General features: G+C 44.2%; 1 protein-coding gene across 6 annotated transcripts in view; it reads right to left on the bottom strand.

Moving 5' to 3' along the window:
* PRDM16 (PR/SET domain 16) overlaps positions 1–16,632 on the bottom strand; it is a 301,216-nt gene that overhangs the window by 174,430 nt on the left and 110,154 nt on the right. For 4 of the 6 annotated variants that reach the window (XM_085558817.1, XM_021534304.3, XM_085558818.1 and 1 more), the window contains exon 2: positions 15,804–16,153. The exons of the other annotated variants lie outside the window; for them this stretch is intronic. In XM_085558817.1, the coding sequence (XP_085414943.1) occupies positions 15,804–16,153 (350 nt within the window). The remainder of the gene's footprint in view (positions 1–15,803; positions 16,154–16,632) is intronic. 6 annotated transcript variants of the gene reach the window in all.

Genomic DNA, 16,632 nt, shown 5'->3' with positions numbered 1-16,632 from the left:
AAAAATAATCCCATTTTCCCTCTTTCGTCCATGAAAACTTATTTCAAATCCTGCTTCACGTTGGTACTGACAATAAGTTATTCCTCTCCCAGCAAAATCTCCTAAAATTCCTTCATTAATAACCAGGAAAATGTTCAATAAACAAAACACAAGGTTTTATTCTGGAAGCTACTCGGGAAAAAAAAATAAAACAAACACTTTAATTTCTTCCATCTTTTTTTGACACAATAAAAATCATAGCAAAAAATAATCATTAAATACCTGTTTGGTATTTAAATCCTCGTGGCTGCAGTGGGTAACAAGCCAGGGAAAAGCAAACTCCAAGAACTTGTTTCAACACTTTGTTTTCAGCTTTTCTGTGGAGACACTCACCAGAATAAATTCCACCTGAGGAAGCTCATGCCCCTGTCTGAGTAACCGAAGAAAAATTGTTGAGCATTCAGAGCAATCTGGGCTTTGTTGAGATTTCCCTTCTCCTACTTTTACAGTCACTTGTCATTCCGTTTAATAAGAGAGAAAACTTTCCTGACCAGCTAAATTAGGCCATTCAAGACGTTAAGGAAAACACACATACCCTGAAGTAAAGGCAAAATTATGCTGCAATCATCAAATCAGCCTTCTCTTCTTTATCCCATCTGTATATTCTCCTTGGAAAAGCTGGAGCAGGGGCTCCACGAGCAGCACAGCCCTACCTGCCTGCCACTGCAATTGCTGGTATTTTAATCTCATCAAAGAATCCGAGTTTTTCTTCCTGCTGTTTTGACTTTGCTGTCTCTTAGCCCTGTCACATTCACTAGTTTTGAATAAGTGCAGAACTTGCATTTACAGAATTTGCAATCTGTGAGATTGTTTAAGTGATTTATCAAATACTTTGATTGAACACTTATTGCTGCTCCAGTTCTGAATCTCATTTAAATTGACTGGGCTTGACATAAGCCTTTGGAGTGAACACAGAAGTGAGTCCAGGCTCTGGAAGGTAAAGCACGAGGGGGAAAAGTTCCACCTCCAGCCCCTGCACTTCTGGAATTATACCCTGATAAAATCAGTGCTCTCTATTCCTTATTAAGCATTTTATGTCTGAGAAAATCACAGTCAGATGGACTTTATCTTATTGGTGATACAGCACAACAGCTCTGAAAGTTTGTTTAGAAAACACAGAGCACCCCCCAGGGTTCTAAACCAGAAAATTTGGATTTTCTCTCAGTGGAGATGAAGGGCACAGACCTTTGGCAGGCTCTGCTCAGCCACAACCACATCACTTAAGGCCAAGTTAAAATCACTTTGCACTCACAGATAACCCACAGACCAAAGAAAGGCTGTAAGTTCTGAAATGCCTAAAAAATAAAAGAGATTGTGATTTTATTTGTCATCAGATGGATGATGCACCTCTGAGGGATGCTAAGCAAATTTGGGGCAAATGGATTTGAAGGTTTACAGAGACAACACCCAAAGGGAAGCAGCAAAACTCTTCCAAAATTGAGTTCAATGCAGCCCAGACACCCCTGGAAGGTTCAAGGCCTTCTGCTCCACGGAGGCATTTAAATTCAACTATTTTTGTATTAAATTCATGCAATTCCCTCTTTTTTCCTAGGTTTGTGTAGAACAAACACATTCTCCAAGACCATGTGCTGCCTGGCACATCCCTTTCCATGGGAGAACCACTTAGAAACAAAACTCAGCCATGATTAAAAGCACACGAGTGCTGTAATAAATGACAAATTCCAGAGAAAGGGCCAGAGGCAGGGTGGATTCCAAGCACCTGGGAGGTGATCAGGTACAGTGCTCACTGCGAGTAACAAGCAGAGGTGGAAGGGATGAAGAGGATTTGTTTCAGCCCATCAGAGATGAAATGAAATTCTCCTGCAGCACAACGGTCCGAGGCTTTCTTGCTAAATCTGTTGTCTTTCAGGCTCATGGCATTTTCAATGCTTCCTCCAAACTCATGTGGGATAATGCACTCCCAAAAAGTAGGCTCTAGGTATGCACATTCTTAAAATCAACCACTCAACACGCATCCAAATAAAAGTGAGCTTTCCTCCCCATTTTCCCCAAGAAAGGAAGCTCAGAGCCCTTTTATGCATTGTGAATGGCCCACCTAATTTAGACTGAATTATACCCTAACCTTCATTTCCCCTTTACTTCTTTGCTCCATTCAGCAGTTTCTGACTTCAGCTAATTCACTAACAATCCCAGCTGGTCCTTCCCAGCTCCCAGTTCTTTAGCACATTGTCCAAGGAAACTATGTGCTCCCATCTACACTGGTATTCCACTCTCCAATTAACCTACTGCTGAGAGGCTTTACCCCTTTCCACCATCCATTCCTCTGCACAGACTTTTTTTTGGGTTTTTTTTTAACCTTTTACTTCTTGAATTAAAGTGCAGGAGATCCCTTCCAGGTGAGAAGGTGTTAAATTTATTTGCTGAAGGTTACTCAGGAAGACACGACCCAGGATGGGGGTGAGAGCCTTGAAAGAAAACCCTGCTTGATCTCCAGCGCTTTTCAAAGCTGAGTGTTAAGGAACAGATGTTTAAGGTAGAAGTAAACAAATAACAAAAGATTTTCCACACTTGCTCTGTGACAGGCTTGTTCTGAGCACTGAACCCTGGCAGAGGAGCCAGCTCAGCCAGAGATGTGCCTGGGGTTTGATCCACACACAGATGGCACTGCTGGAGACATGGGCACAGATTTGTGTTCTCCTTTCAAAATAATCAGCTGAATTTTGTGTCACACAGTTCTAACTTTGGTGGCTGCAGAGGGAAGGCCTGTGGGCCTGCAGGGCTCCTCACTGGGAGAGTTCTGCCATGTCTGCAAGAGAGAAGCCTTGATCCACATTACACACCTATTCCACCAATTACCTTATCTATAAATGCATATTTATTGATATAAAACTTTCATTTTGTTGGATCAGGAACAGAGATGAGCCCATTTGGTTGCCTGATCACATTGGCACAAATCGAACAAACCAGCCAGAAATTGTTCTGCCATTTTGGGATAAAGCCAAGGCTTCAACATCTTGGAGTCCCCTTTCCAACAATATTTTACACCTGGAATTCCCACAGAAAATGTCAATAAACTGCTTTGGATTCAGACTGGAGCCTTGTCTCTCTAACAGTGAGGGCCTGCACATCACCCCTGCTGATAAAAAGCGTCCCCCTCTTCACCTAAACCCCAAAAACTCCTTCCTTATGTAGATTAAGACCACATTTTAGAAGACCTGAACTTCCATGTTTGCTTCCTGAAATCCATTTAACATTTCCCTCTCTCCCACCATGCCAAGTGCCTTCTTCCTTGGTAAATGGCTTGGATCTCATCACTGACAAGATCCCAGATAAAACAAAGACAGGGAAAAATGTAATTACTGGCTATTAAACACAAAACTCCCCCAATTCCTCCTTTTCTTGTACGTTTGCTTAGAAGCAAGTGAGCATAACAACAGCCCCATGCTCAGAAAGTGGGGCTGGGAGTCAGGCAGTGAGAAAGTCAATATGGAGCAGTGTGTCCATTTGTTTTGATTTATCTCACTAACTTCAATTGACAGTTAATTCATCAGAGGAGGAAAATGCCAGTCTAGTGAAAACACAACTCGTGAAGGAGAGAGAACGAGTGGAAAACACAGAGTGTGGATAATACAGGTAATAAATTAAAGGATACAGTATCAGTATTTTATCATTCCCATTCTGGATTTGCTATATCCCGACTCTTGCCAATTACAATTTATAGTGAGCAGTAAATTTACACTGATTTATTTCACACACACATGCACCCCCTTTACAAAATGAGGTGACTTTGGAAAACAGGAAAAGACAGGGAAAGGAGTCACTTTGGCTCAAATTCCTAAATCTGAAATTTCCAGCAGCAACTACAAACCACAGGCGAAATGAGAATTTACACTGAGACCATTGGCCTGGATCTAAAATCCACAAAAATACTGAAGGGTTGAAAATGGGATTTGCACCAGTGCCACCAGTGCAGGGGGTGGGGATGCACTGGGAGCCTCACATATCCCTGTGGGCTGATCCATGGCCTGCCCAGCATCCCCCCTTACCCAGGGACATGCTCCAGGGATTCCCTGGTTTTTATTCCCTGGTTTTTATTCCCCCTGACCCCCCAACTCCTCCCTTGGAGTCATTTGTTATCACCCAACAACATTGCATTTCTCCCTGCTCAGGGGATTTTTGCCTTCAGTGCCCCTCTCTCCCAAAAGATGTTTTTCAGGTTGATCTTTGCCCGACTTTAGGACAACATCAGTGACAATAAAAGCTGGAGATGGGATTTGGGGAGGCTGTGAGAGCCTGGCCCAGTTCCAGTGTGTTCATCTCACACCTCTCCAGTGCCCAGAGCCATCAGGTGAGAGACATCAGACAGAACATCCCTCCTGGGATGATTATATGAATTTATTTTACTCACACCATACCCATCATCTCTGAACCTCCTGATCTCCTGTGTCTCTGTGTTCTCCTGTGTTTCACTACAAAAAGCAGAATTTCCTTGTATTTCATTTAAACACTTTTGCCATTAGTTTCCTCAAATGCTCCTGTACAAGGATCCTGTTTGTTCTTAGACAACAATCCCAGTTTGAAGTTCAACTTGCATGCACACAATTTGGATTATTCCATCCCTGCATATTCTAAATTAAAAACTTTGTATTTATGCAAATGGAAGTTAACCTGTGATCATTTTTGTCCATTCACTGAGTTTTGCAGGGCTACAGAACATTTTGGGCACCATCCCTGATGCTGAGCTTCCATCTCCTCCACTCAGCAGCAAACCCCAATTTCTGCTCCAAAGAACACAGAGACCTCAACAAGGAGCTGAACTTCCTGCCATTTTTATTTTTTCCTTAAATCACCTTCTATGCTTATTAAACCCCAAGCACAGCTGCAGGGGACTAGAAGAAATTAAGCTTCTTTCTGTCCATTTCCCAGGAAACTGAACAAGAGCCAAAAATAATCTCTCCTGGTCGAAGCATCTGCATTTTGCCTCCACAGCTCTCCAGAAAGGCACCATCTCCATCTCCCTGCCATGCTGCTGAAATTCATTTTGGAGATGATAAAACTATTTAGGCATAGCAAAAGATTCTTAATTTCTGAGGATGGGAGTGTGCATAAATCAATGTTTGGGACAACGGTTCAGTTGGTGCTTAAGAGATGAGCTGCCCTCACTTTTGGTTTCAGCATGAGTAAACTTGGTGAAAATTACCAACAGTGCAGCATTTTGAATTGTTAAGTTAAAAGGGGATTAAACACAACCACAAAAAAAAAGATTGCATCAACTCTGAAAATTCTACACCTTCCATATTACTGGCTAAAGGCTGCAAAGGCACCAAGCTGGGGTAGGACAGAGGAGAGAGAAAGGAATCACAGCCTGAACTTTCAGCCAAATATCAAAATTAAATCACAAGTCTTGCAGAGGTTTAGAGAAATCTGGATACTCCTGTTTTGTTCACAAGGCACTGCATTGCTGGGGGGGTTATTGCTCAGAAAGGAAAATTCCAATTATTGCAGAAGGATTTATTGGTATGTATGGTCCCATAGGCTCAAATGCCAGGCTGGTCCAGTGAATGGGGTGAACACCTTAAAACACCTAAAAATTATGTATACTGTTTTATCATATAGGTACGTGATTTTATACTGTACAGGTAGAACTCCTTAAAACACCTAAAAACCTTAAAATCATTCCAAAGTGATTATCTGCACCCATTTCTAAACACCCTGTGGTTGATGTTCAGCATCACCTGACAGTCCCACAGCACATTTTCACTTACTGCTGCCACACCCCCAACCTGCAGCACCTTCCTCGCATTCCAGAAAAATGTTTGGAAACATTTGGAATGTTTGGAAACATTCCAAAATATTCTGATATACCAAAAAGTCCAAGTCAAATGCTAAAGGTGCAAGCTCTGCTTGTTTTAGATAGGGATGTTTCTGCTCCCTGGCTGGGCCCAGCAGTTCCAGCAGGGTTCCCACCCTGCCAGGGGACACCAGGCAGCCCCACAGCCCCAGCAAGAACCAAAATCCCTGGGGATGCACCAAATTCTCCTCGTGCAAAAACTTTTTATTCACTCCAAGGAATGAAACACCATGATCCAAGTTTGATGGATAAGGATTCCCCCCACTCCACTGAGCAGGCAGGGATCTAACAATAAAGTTTCCAAGTTGTTAAATAACCTTTTCCTTCATTATAAAAAAAGATTAAAGAAGCTAAAAGGTGTAAGCAGGAAAACAGAATCTGACTTTTTATGGTGTTTAGGGGTGGAATTATCCAGTCCCATTAAAGCTGCTAGGAAATTCACCTCAGCTACAGCTGTCAATTCTCCCCTCCTTAAAGAGACAAATATTTATTCTCCTCACAGCGATTCCTTTAGACTGTGGCTGTTGTCAGCTACAGAAGAACCATGGCTTTCCTGTTGGGATCTTTGACATTTGACAAGTTCAGCTCTAAAAATCTCCCCTCTTGCAGCATTAAAATCACACTCACAAGAGAAGTTCTGCTGCTCTGCTGCACCAAAACATTTTGGATGTAGCCCAGTTTTTCAAACTTGCTTTGAATCAATAAATTGGATTCAAATTTGCCTTGTTAAGAGTTCTGGAGGAGCTGAGCCTGTCCCCTTCCCTGCCCTGCTGGAGGACAGACACAGAGCCCTTGCAAAGGACTGGGGACACTGCTCAGTCCTGCTGCTCTCAGCCTCGAGACAGGAGGTTTATCCAGCCCCTCACATCACTCTTCTTTTCCAAACATTTGGCTGTGGTGGCTCCCCCCCTCCTCTTCCCTTCCCCTCGCTCCAAGTTTAAGGCAGTTCAGCACTTACGGTCATTTACAGCTTACATCCCAGCAAATCCAGAAGGTGTCTGATGAAAAAGAGGGACTAGCCAAGCATCTTAATCCCCCTGTTCATTCATGCTCTCTGTAATGTTCTTTCAGGCCTCTGCTGAGAGACTAGGCTGAAATGAAGGCTGATAAATTAGTCTGGAGGGAAACAAGGCAGATTCTGCTTGTAAAAGGTCATTCCAACTTTGTTCTGGGTGAGGGTTTATCTTGACTGCAGCTGCGACAGACAATGGCCGGGGCCTAAACGGCAGAAATCCAAGCTCTGCTCACGAAATTACTGTGCTGATAAGGGAGAATGGGCTTCAGGGAGATCTAAATGGGAAAAGGGAGGTGGGGGACAAGGGTGAGATGTGGGTATTTCTGAACAGGACGGAGCAGGGATGGCACAATGAGATGTGCGATTAAAGCAGGGCGCTGTCCCAGAGGGAAGGAGCACACGGCTGCCTGAGCAGAGCCAAAGGCAGGAAAAACCTCTTGTGTGTGCTGAGGGAAAGGGCTCAGTGCTACCTGGGCATGAACCTGGACCAGGCAGGTGATAAAACACCCCAGACACAGAGGAGGCTCTGAAAGGTCAGGGCTGCACCGCTCAGAGTGCAGGCATCGCCTCCAGGACATGCAGGGATTTATTTCCCCAGCAGCACGTGGCCAAAACCAGCCAAAATACACGCCAGCAAGGAGAGCGCAGGAGCAGGACACTGGGTGAGAGCATTCCTCCGTGGACAACTCTACTTTTTTAATAACTTTTTGTGCCTTTCTGGGTAAAAAGAGTAAATGATGGTGAGTTGTGACAAGCCAGCCTCCAGTCTGTGCTGCTGACAGAGTCCCTTGAGAGATGCCTCCTTTAGGGACACATCCCACTGGAACCTGCACATCCCCAGCGCTGCAGACACCCCAGAGGGTCACAGCCCACTGGCACCTCCCTGGAACCTGATTCCAGCTCCACTCAGGCCTGGAGCTGAGACCCCCCTGCCCCAGCCCTGGGATCCAGCAGAGGATGGACCTGGAGCTCCTGCAGAGAGTCCAGAGGAGGATCCCAGGATGATCAGAAGAATGGAGCAGCTCTGCTGGGATTGTCCAGCCTGGAGGACAGAAGGTGACCTGATTGTGGCCTTCCAGCACCTCGAAGGGAGCCAACTAAAAAATGGAGAAAAACTATTTACAAAGGCCTGGAGTGCCAGGACAGGGGGGAATGGCTTCAAACTGACAGAGTAGGGTTACATTAGAAATTAGGAAAAATATTCCTCCCTGTGAGGGTGGTGAGCCCTGGCACAGGTGCCCAGAGAAGCTGTGGGTGCCCCTGGATCCCTGGAAGTGCCCAAAGCCAGGCTGGACAGGGCTTGGAGCAGCCTGGGACAGTGGAAGGTGTCCCTGCCCATGGCAGGGGTGGAATGAGATGAGCTTTAATGTCCCTCCCAACCCTTCCTAGGATTCCATGATTTTGTTCTGTTTGGTTTGAGGACAGAGGGGACCAGGCAATCAGGAGAGCTGCACGACCCAGCCGAGGTGAGGATTTTCCAGGGATGCCTCACAAAGCAGCTGGGCCTCAGTGACAACTTGAGAAAGAGAGCCCATGACTGGGAATAACTCTTCCAAAGACACCTCCATGCTCTGGAAATGCTCCTCCCACCCCAAAGGTCAATTCCCCACCTTGTCTGACCCCAGGCCCTCCTCCTGCAGCTGTGATTATTCCATTCCTGTTTCCAAAAATGACTCAGTTGTACACCTTCCCTGACCAAGCAGCCCTTGTTTGCAAAGCTGAGCTCTCTCAGTCCTGGGATTGCCCCATTTTACTCAGATGGAACACATGGAAAGAGGAATGATTAGCACACAAAAAGAGGAATAATGAACACACAGAAAGAGGAAAGAGGGAAAAATTAAGAGCTAGCAAGTGAAGAACCAAGTCCACCCATGCCCCTCTCCTAGAAAAAGCAACACACCCAAGCTTCATTTCCATCCCTAAATGCAACCAAATTCCCTGGCATTTCCAGAGCCAAAGAAGTGATCTGAAGTGCCAAAATGTGTGAAGCCCTAAACCCCAAACAAAGTTAGTTTTGCTATATTCACCAGCGCTCCAGATCTGTTGTGCTGCTCTGTATTTGCCATGAGAAGAAGAGGACGGTGCCAAATTATGCAGAGAATGTGATTTTCCCCTTCTTTAAAAGTAATTAACACAACATTTTACTTGGGAAAATTCGCTGTTGGTACTTCTTGCATCGCACAGATTGAGGTTAAGGGATTTAATTTAGAACTTTCAGGCTTTAGGGTTGGCCAGGAGCTCGGATGGGGTTTACTGAAGGGTTTGATGACCCTGACCAGATCCCTGGACCTCACCCTGGAGCCCTCAGTGCCCCAGTCCCACACGAGCATCTCTGAGCAGTGAAGAACATGACGCTGATTCCCAAAAACCTCCTGAGTGCCTGGTACCAGCAGCCTGAAAACCCCAAAATGAGTTATTTTGCATTGCTCCCACCTTCCCAAACTGCCTCTGGAGAGTCCCCAGGGTGCTGCTTCCTTCAGAGCCCATCTATATTTATGATTTCCACTATTGATCATCTCCTTTACAAAATCCCACTGTGTTCCAGGCTCCAGCAGGCAGGCTTTGCTGGGAGAGGACAAAACCCAGGTTGGGTTTCTCTGTAGGTTAAAATTCCAGAAGAAGAAGCAGCGTCCTCACTTCTGCAGGGCTTTTGCCAATGAAAAAAAAGCTATTTTTCAAACCACTGTGGTCACCACTGAGCTGTTCATGGGATTTTTCTTTTTCTTTCTCCTTTTTGAATGTGTGGCTGATCAAATATTGCTTCAGGAGCTGGTATTCAGGGATGGCTCTCAAAGACCAAAGGAAAATATTTATTTCCTTTTTCTGCTTGTGAATCAGAATGTTCTATTTAAAGAAAGTGCCCTCTGCCGGATTGCTCATGAGTTATTACCCCTTATGGAAATAAAGGAGAAATATCAGGAGGTATTCTTAGTCATTCCCTTCCCCTGTCTCTTCTTTCTTTCCTTTAATTCCTTATATACCCATGTTTTAGCCAATGCCTAAGATAGAGCAACTTATCTTGGCATTCTTGGGCCTAAAATGGCTTTACTCTCTTAACCCTGACACTGAAGCATTTGGGGAAATGTCAAAAAACGGGACAAATTTCAGTTGTTTCACTTGGATGCCGTAAGGTGCATTCTTCACTTTTATCCAAGGTTGAAATTATTAAATTAAACCCCCCCAAAAGGTGGAGCTGTAGACAATGGGGTTTGTCCTGTGATTCCATCAGCTTCTTCCTCTCAATCCAGCCCTTGTTCCTCCTGGCATGGTTTTAATTCCAGTCGTAGGAAAGAGCCCAACAATTGCCAGCACCTGGAGCTGACCCTTCCCCTTCCTCGCGAGGGTCCCCTGACACCAGAACAAAGCCCAGATCCTGCAGGGAAAATTAAAATATTGATGCTCTCCCAGAGCTGCTCCTTAGGAAGGGGATGGAACTGAGCATGTACAAAGCTGAGCAACCTCCTCTAGCCCAAAATTCTCCTTGAAAAAAATTAAATATTTTAAATAATTAAAATTAATAGCATAAAAAAATAAATCTTTAAAATATTTCGAGGTCAGGGACTTCTTTTTCTTCCTTAAGATAGTTTTGTTTTTTTTTCACTTAAGCTCTGAGTTTTGGTCCAAAACAAAAGTTTCTCTGCAGTTTTATATCCACATGTATAAAAACTCTAACTCTTAGCAATTACTGAGGGCAGTCCCAGGGTGCTCTGGCATTCTGTTCTCTTCATGAGCCCACAGAATCTTTCATTTTCTGAGTGATTCCAGTTTCCAGACCTGCCAGGCTGGAATCAGCCTAATATTTTTAATATTTAAAAGATATTTTTAATATTTAATTTTTAAAAATATTTATTAAATTCAAGGAAATGCAGTATAATTCTCCTCCCAGCATTTAAGGCTACTCATGTAAAGCCAATTTCCCTTGGAACTTTGAAGTATTTCTAAAAAAGCAGAGAGAATAAAATAGATCCCCTGCTAAAAATTTAAATTTTGCAGGTTGGACTGCTGTGAGTCAATGACAGCTTAAAGTGTGTTCAAAATCCAGCAGTTTTAGTTTTAGTTTAGTTTTTAGTTTCCTTCCCTGGCCCAGAACTCTGCTGCATCCTCAGCTGCTGGCTCCTATTTTTTCCCAGTTATTTGTCTGCCATGGGACAGGCTCTTACCTTCCCCCCCCCCAGGTAGGAAATGAAAACATTTTTTTTTTTTTTTCTATGTAAAGGAGCAGCCTGGCTCTGACAATTCAGCTGAGAGAAGTCTTTGTGCTTCAGCAAACAACCTCTCTTAAAATATAAATTAAAATATAAATGAAAACAAACTGCATTTATCAGTGCTGTTTATCCTGTGAGGCAAACTGAGCTAAAATCACGACTCCTAAAATCCAGGTGCTAAATCTCCCTCCAGGATGAGATTCCCATTCTTCTCTCAATTAGGAAAATTAACAGTGCCGTGATAAATACCATTACTTCTCCAAAGCGATCAAAATCATTATGTAATTATTTTATTTTCATTTTCCTCGGGTCCCAGAGGCCATAAAGCACAAAAGTGCCATGATTTATTCCGGGTGCTGGCAGTGTCAGCGGGCAGGAGGGCAATGGGAGCAGGAGAAATGCAATCAGGTCACACTCAATAATCACAGGGCTTTTAGGTGGGGTGATGTCTTTCAAGGCACACACAAAAAAAAATAAAAAATAAAAAATAAAGGTGAAATGACACCATCAGCACAGCAGTGTCAGGGAATGAGGGAAAGCACCCAACAGGTCCTGCACTGAATCATCCCTGGGAGGGGCTGGGGGCCAGGATTGACACATCTTATTTATTTTTATGAGATGAGAGTGAATCACTCGCTGCCATCCCGTGTCCAAAGAAGCCCTTGAATGATAGGTGTGGTTTAATTCAAAGAATATTTTTTAAAACGTATCCCACAAAGCAAAGCAAGAGGCCAGCTATGAGGCTGTGCTGCAGATAAGGCAGGACATGTGTTCAAACCATCAGCACCCAGCCCTCCTCTCTGCCTGAAAGGAAAAACACCTATAATAAAGATAATTACGCAGCTTTTTTCGAGGCATGGCAGACAAAACACAACATTCTGCATTCCCATGGATGTTTCGGGTTATTCACGAGTGAAGCTGGAAGTTTCAGCAGGTCTGGAGTGAGGAGTTCAGATGGAAACAGGGCTGGCCCTGCCTCCAAACACAAACTGAATTTCCTGAGGAGTTTGAGGCACAATTCACTGCCCTGTTTCATTTTCATTTTTACTAATCTGTCCCTACTGGAGCTTGAAAAGAGAAAGCTTTTTCTGCAGTGCTAATGCTTAGGCAGAAGAGAAAGTTCCACTCTCACATCAAAGCTCTCAATAGCACATTTTAAAACCCCAAAATGTCTTTTTATTTTTTTTTTTAATGCAGAAATCAGAAGAAACAGACATTAATTATCAAGCATACCCTGTATGACAACAAAATCAGCTTTTTGTAACAAAACTGAGATGGTGCTGGGGAATGACCACTTTGCAGCCAATTCCACTTCCAGTGAACTCCCAGTTTAGTCAAAGCCTGACACCAAATTTCCTACGATGAAGGGCAAGAACTTCTTGTGCCAAAGGCAGAAGCACTGTTCAAGTTAAGGAGCTGATGACTCCTAAAAACAAACAAACAAATACAGACGCCAGGTTTTCAGAGTTTGGAGAGTGAGGTGTACACAAAAAGTGGGATTAACAAGACTATAAATTACAGGAAATTAATTGAGAAATGTGAATAGGGAAGAGGTTGGGTGTGAAGAACAGGCATCATTCCTGAAGTAAATTCCTAATATGAGAGGCAATTCAAATGGAATATATTCTAATTGGCCATAACAAGGAGTTTTGTGTAAGTCTTACACCAGCATTCAACCCACAAGTCACTGCATGACAAAACTACAAATTCCAGAGGAATATTGACCAAAAAACCAACATTAAACTGCAGAAGGAAGATTCCTTGTGATCCTACAAATCTCAGATTTGTTGAATTTATCACCACTGAAAGCAAATGGAAGCAAAAAACAACAAGTTGCTGGGTTACAAAAAACTCCTCCCCTTTCCCTTTTTCTCAGTCATTGCCCATTTCCTGCCTACTCAATTTTAGGAGCAGAGGATGCAAACACATCCCAAGTTCCCATTTCCCAATTTGCCATCAGGCAGAGCTGCCTGGAGCATCCCAAGTTCCCATTTCCTAATTTGCCATCAGGTAGAGCTGCCTAGAACATCCCAAATTCCCATTTCCCAGTTTGCCATGGGGTAGAGCCGCCTGGAACATCTCAAGTTCCCATTTCCCAATTTGCCATGGGATATGGCTGCCTAGAACATCCCAAATTCCCATTTCCTAGTTTGCCATCAGGCAGAGCTGCCTGGAACATCCCAAGTTCCCATTTCCCAATTTGCCATCATGTAGAGCTCCTTAGAACATCTCAAATTCCCATTTCCCATTTTGCCATGGGGTAAAGATGCCTGGAACATCCCAAATTCCCATTTCCCAATCTATCAGGCAGAGCTGCCTGGAACTTCTCAGGGCTTTCCCAACCTTCCCAAGGGAAGGGCTCAGACACCAACACCCAGCAGACAGAACTTATTCCATGAATTCCTGTCCAGTGCATGAAGGGATTCATGGTGTTGCTCCCAAATAGAATTCTGAAGGCACTTTCTGGAAACAGAGCCCTGAAATGTCCTTAAACACTCTGGGGAATGGGAAAATTCAAGAGGTGTCTGCAAGGACAAGCAGGGAGTGCTGGGGTGGGTTTGGGGACACCTGAGGGAGGACAAACCCTTCCTTTGAGGTGTGAAATGTCCCTGCCACAGCAGGGGACAAAGGAACGCCGCTGGAGCAGAAGTGCCCGGAGAGGGAAAGTTTGCTCAATTACACTACAAAAACAAACAGTATCACAAAGTCAACGGGAATTGATAAATGCAGCTCCTATCAGAGCACGCAGAGCAGTGGGGATGTGAGGAACCTTTCTGAAAATCATGAGTGTAAATAGCAACTTTTATCAGAATTATGAAATGCAAGGACAATGTTTTGCCAAGGTCAGAGAAAAAAAGGTTTGAACAATTCCACTTCTGCCAGGCAATGAGGATTGCATTTTGTTCCTAAAAATCAGCCTTTAAACAAAATAAGAAACAAAACTATAAATTGAAACAACAAATGCCACCTAGCAATAGCTAGATAAAAAAAAAATAAAAGAGGAATCATCTTTCACATTGCAGTCTACAAATAATTAATATGGCATATTCCTAGAGGAAAATTATCCTTATTTTCAGACACCTGGAAGTGATCAATACCTTCCCTAGGAATCTTGAATTTCTCACACCTACAGCCCCCCTGAACCAGACCCTGTATTGCCAGTAAAATAAAAGGGATTTTCCCCCCAAAAAACCCTACTTTTTGATGCTTATACAGTACTACTAATAAAATATTCTGCAATGATATTCACAATAGAAGCCAACACCAAGAGGAATTTCCAAGGAATGTCATTGGAGGCGAGAGAGGGGATCAAAACTCAGCTGAATTATCCTCTTTTCCCTGCACTAGGATAGAAGGAAAAGGAAAACTCCACTCAGTCATTCAACCAAACTCCGATTTTAGCTCTTCAGACACTTTCTACTGCAGAGCAACAAAACACAATTTAGTTTCATTCTTAAAGCAGGAGGTTTTTGCTGTTTCCTGCACTTCAGACACATTGAGAAAAGTAAACAAAACAAAAACATTTGGTCCTGCTTCTCTGGGCTTCGCTGGGTCTCACTGCTCACTCATTTTTTACTTCATAATCAAGAGTGCAAATATAATCAGAGAAAATTAAAACTGTTAATGCTTCAGCCTGGCCTTTCTGACCTCTGTTTCTAAGAAAACTGTTCTGTCACTGCACTGGTGCCTTCTCCTGGGAAAATATTACAGTTCCAGCCCTCAACTGCTTCCCACCCTGTAAATCCTCCAGGATTTTGTGAACCAGTTCATCCCAGTCGTGGCTGATGGAAAAAATGGGGCAAGTGACTGCTTCAACCCAGGGAAAAATGAGGGAAAATTCAGATCCCACTTTTTGGGACAAGCTTCACCCATCCTACAGCAAAATCCTGCCAGGAAACCTCTCTCATCCCACTGCCCCAGACACAACCTCTTCCTCAGGACAAGAGCCAGCAGCTCCCATGGCAGCAGGGGGTGGAATGTTGGGATGGCCACTGGGGGAGAGACGAGGAATTATATATTGGATAATGGCCACTGGGATAGGACTGTGAGAACAGAGCAGAAATCCCAGGATACACCTCACTGTTAATGAATATTCCAGGATAATTGTGGATCTGTATATTTTCTAATCAAGGCTATAACAGCAGAAGAGGCTAAGATGATTTCTGGGACAGGGAGAAAAGATAAGATGGGAGGTGTGGGACAGAGCTTTTTTCCTGCTGAAGGCTGGGTTTTGTTCAGCTCTTGGGGGAAAATGACTTTCACATTTCTCATCTTTGTTGCAGCACAAGAACTCGAGAACATCGGGGCTGTTAATGGGTACATGCTATTTTTCCCTGCCCAGTTAATAATGCCTGCACTGCTGACACGGGCTGGGAGTCAAAGGTAACACCCCCAACCACCAAACATGATGCGATCAATCCCATTCCCTCCACGCGACAACTCCCGAACACAATTTGGAAATGACAAGCACTTGATGAAGTGACCCGACATCATTCAAAAACAGACTTCCAAAAGGGTGCTCGGGCAGTTTTTGTGGCCCAAGAAGTGAACTTAAAAGGGATTTCTGCTGATTTTTAAATCCTTCGGGTGATGGGGGTGGGAAGTTACTCAGGGAAACACGGCATCAGCAAAGTCACCACCTCTGTCCCCAGGCCACCAGGCCTCAGTCCAGCTCCACGAACACTTGGCAGAGAAGACAAAGGAACGTGGTGCCCACATTCCACACGCTTACCTCCCATCCAAAGTTTGTTTCCTTTAATGTGCTCCTCTGTACTGCCATATAGGGTCCAAATCTTTCCCCAACTTCAATCTTCTTTTTGGCCCAAATCCCTAGCCCTGCCCCTGGGATCGAAGATTCTCTGAGTTCAAAATCTGGTGGGATTGGAATGTCATCAGGAATGTAGACGGGAGCTTCATAGGGTGAGCCCTCCTTGGGAGTGAAGTCCTCACTGGTGGGGAAGGGTGACGGAGGTCCCACAGGGATGGGGGACATTATACTGTCCTCAGTTTCCTCCTCTGCGCTTTCTCCAGCAAGGAGATCGGGGTCGGTCTCGTACATATTATTTACAATCTCGCTGTCACCTAAAAGGGGAAACAGCAGAACAAAACACACTGAGATACTCACGTGAACATTGGTTAATCTCTCCCTGGGACAAAGTCTGGCTAAGCCGAGCTCGCACGCTTTTCTAAAGGACAAAAACCTCCCTCGAGGAACTGAGGTGAGGGCACTGGTCACCACGGGGTGCTGCAGAAGGGTGGGTGAGGCTCACTGCAGCCTGGTGTGCTCTACGGGGTCAGGGGACCTCTGCTGTTTGCACCTCAGTTTTGGAAAGGGGCAAAAAAACACAGAAGAGGTGCCTGAGGTTCTCTTTAGCCACTTCTTGCTTTAACTGGCTCAGTGTATTTTGTAAAAGCGGGGAAAAAATTTAAAAACCATAAATAAATTAGGGTAAAACCCAAGTTTGGCAAGAAGTGTTTGCCTGGTGTTGGGGGTTCCTGCTCAGTGTCTCCCACACCAGCAGCTGTGTGCTCCCATCTACAGCTCAGCCATGCACCCCTGC

Source organism: Lonchura striata, chromosome 21 (assembly GCF_050655825.1).
Source record: "Lonchura striata isolate lonStrDom1 chromosome 21, ASM5065582v1, whole genome shotgun sequence".
Lineage (NCBI taxonomy): Eukaryota > Metazoa > Chordata > Aves > Passeriformes > Estrildidae > Lonchura > Lonchura striata.
The sequence above is the reverse complement of the archived record's forward strand: the minus strand, read 5'-3'. Positions and strand labels throughout refer to the sequence as shown.